The sequence below is a fragment of the Xenia sp. Carnegie-2017 genome, unplaced genomic scaffold (assembly GCF_021976095.1).
Source record: "Xenia sp. Carnegie-2017 unplaced genomic scaffold, XeniaSp_v1 HiC_scaffold_6, whole genome shotgun sequence".
In the NCBI taxonomy this organism is placed as follows: domain Eukaryota; kingdom Metazoa; phylum Cnidaria; class Anthozoa; order Malacalcyonacea; family Xeniidae; genus Xenia; species Xenia sp. Carnegie-2017.
This window is the reverse complement of record NW_025813526.1, coordinates 19215800-19218186: the sequence shown is the minus strand read 5'-3', so window position 1 is coordinate 19218186 and position 2387 is coordinate 19215800. Positions and strand designations below refer to the sequence as shown.

General features: G+C 34.2%; 1 protein-coding gene across 1 annotated transcript; it reads right to left on the bottom strand.

Moving 5' to 3' along the window:
* Positions 1-230: 230 nt before the first annotated feature.
* Positions 231-1175, bottom strand: LOC124456716 (protein ADP-ribosylarginine hydrolase-like). Its single transcript, XM_047007098.1, has 2 exons — positions 681-1175; positions 231-487 (listed from the first exon to the last, which is right to left on the bottom strand). The coding sequence occupies exons 1-2, from the start codon at positions 937-939 to the stop codon at positions 432-434; spliced, it is 315 nt and encodes a 104-aa protein (XP_046863054.1). The 5' UTR covers positions 940-1175; the 3' UTR covers positions 231-431.
* Positions 1176-2387: the final 1212 nt, after the last annotated feature.

Here is a 2387-nt window from a genome sequence, read left to right as displayed (position 1 = left end):
CCATTTTTTGGAGCCATCTTCTGTATAGCATAGGCTGTAAATAAAGCTGCAGTAACAGCCCTAGATAACCTATAATTAAAATCATTATCTTTAAAGATTGCTAATTTTAGGTCACTTACATTATGACCCTATTTACATAATAGCAGCATTTTGATATGGATCATGGATTCAATGGCTGTAGTAGTGAAGATATAAAAGCAAAACAGCAATGGCAATTCAAACTTTTAGAAGACAGAAATTTGGAAATGTGGAAAAGCGATAAAAGGGATGGATCAAAGATATGGTCATTTAAAGTGAGCAATGTTAGAAGGATGGAGGCATTTGAGATGTGGTTCTAGAAAATGATGGATTGCATAGACTTATGCAAACCTAAAGTCAACCTTCTTTTATTTAATTTATAAATTGATATTAGATAAAAGGATATGAAACATTCATGGTAATGGCTTGTTCAAGTAAATAATCAAAGGAAGAGTTGAAGATAAAACATCTAAGAAAAGCAAAAGGATTGAAAAGCTAAATTACAATAAAGGTTTGTTAAAATGAAAAGCAATGCAGATAACAAGATAACCTAGCAAACTTTATACAAAGCAACACTTGTTGATAGACAAAACACAAGACATTAGTGACTTGATAATTGATACATGATCTGAAATCGTTGCTTTATTATGAAAGATGAATACCTGTGGGGTGATTATGAGTCATCCTTCCACTTTCAACAGCAATTTCAATTAACATTTCAATTTGATCTTCACAAGGAAACATCAAACCTATACACATGGATCTCATAGCTGCACCACATCCTCCACCTCGTTCATTAAATGGTATAATGTAACCTTTTTCCTCAAGAGGTTGTAACATGAAACATGCCTTTGTTGTGGTCTGAGCAGGAGCTCTTTCCCACATATCCTCGGCACATGTCTTCTTGTACTTTGTAGCCATAATGCTCAATAACTCTTCCGTTGTTGTCCATTCAGAAACCAACACTTCTGCTGTAGCAATGTGTAGTACAGTGTCGTCACTAACCCTCCATCCTTTAATGTCAATTTTATCAAGTCCTCCGAGTTTTCTAGTTCTTCATGAATTTGAGTACCTCTGTAACAGAATTCCCACAAACCATTCTTATAACCTAGAGCATCCCCACTCCACTGAGAACCATAACTGCTTCGTATTTCTCGGATAATTGGACCGTATTTTCAAGAGCCATTTTAATATGTTTACTTCACCGTAGTTTAATGAATTTTTTGAAACACGGGGAAAGTACTAACTTCCCTCAACTTAGTCAACTAATAAAACGTAAAATCTTTTCTTTGCTTTGTTTCAATATTGTTTCATACTATTGTTTAGATTTAGACGAGAGCGTTGGGAGACTGGGACTGTTATTTTGTAATCCTTAATCTTTACCCGATTCCATGATCTTCAATCTGATTAACATGTTGCTTCTTGCAAAGATTCTTTAAAATTTAAAGTTCCTTCCTTATATCATGGATTATCCGACACGGATTTAATCCAAACTTGACAATTTGATTGCACATATACTAAAAACAGTGTATTGGGAATCGAACCCAAAGACTAAATTTTCCGCTCTTTGAAGATACCCACAGTTGGGCTGTTTTTTCTTGGAAAGTTCAGACGATTTTGGCTATTGAACATATTTTAATATTTTATAGTTCCAAAATTTGATCTTTGTCGAAATTTTGAAGCTCAAATTTGGTAAGTTATTGCTTGATCGTAATAGACAAAAACAGGTCAAGAGCTTTGTCATTCAATTACACTTCACCATTTAAAGTTACAAACAATAAACAATTATCAGCTTTTTTATAATGCCGGTTTAGCATTAAAATGCTTAAATATCCAACTTTACGCCCCAAATACATGCAAGTTTAACTTTCACATTTACAATAAGTGTTAAGTAAATAAATATAAAAAATGATTAAACTGAAATCACCCAAACTGTTCTAAAATGCAGAATTGCTTAAACATGACGCTGTTTTTTTAACGAAAGTGAAGATGGCTGTAAATTTTAGCTGATAGACCCTAGGTTCGCTCAGCTAAGCATCCATAGCCTTCAAATTGCATTTCTTTTTGTTCCATGGTTGTATATGACAAGTAGTACAAGTTTAGTCCCACACCAAGGTCACTGTTTTTTTTTGATGACTTAACCGAAATAAAAAATCCCTAATGGAAAAACCTGAACGGTATAAACCAAAACCGAACACAACGGCACGAGAATTTGGAGAATACTGAAGAGGAAAAAACCATTAGGGATTTCAGCCGAAGTTCCGCGCCCAGGGGACCCTTAGAAACAAAATCTTTACTTACCTTTGCAACGATGCAAATACCAAAAAACCGTCAATTTCTCAAAAGACACCTTCAAGTCCAAAATCTTT

What these genes read in the sequence shown, in the direction of transcription:
- LOC124456716 (XM_047007098.1), bottom strand. Translation starts at nt 939, where the DNA reads ATGGCTACAAAGTACAAGAAGACATGTGCCGAGGATATGTGGGAAAGA. An exon ending in GACTCATAATCACCCCACAG is followed by an intron (nt 488 to 680) that starts GTATTCATCTTT and finishes TGCTTTTCTTAG; the next exon opens with ATGTTTTATCTTCAACTCTT.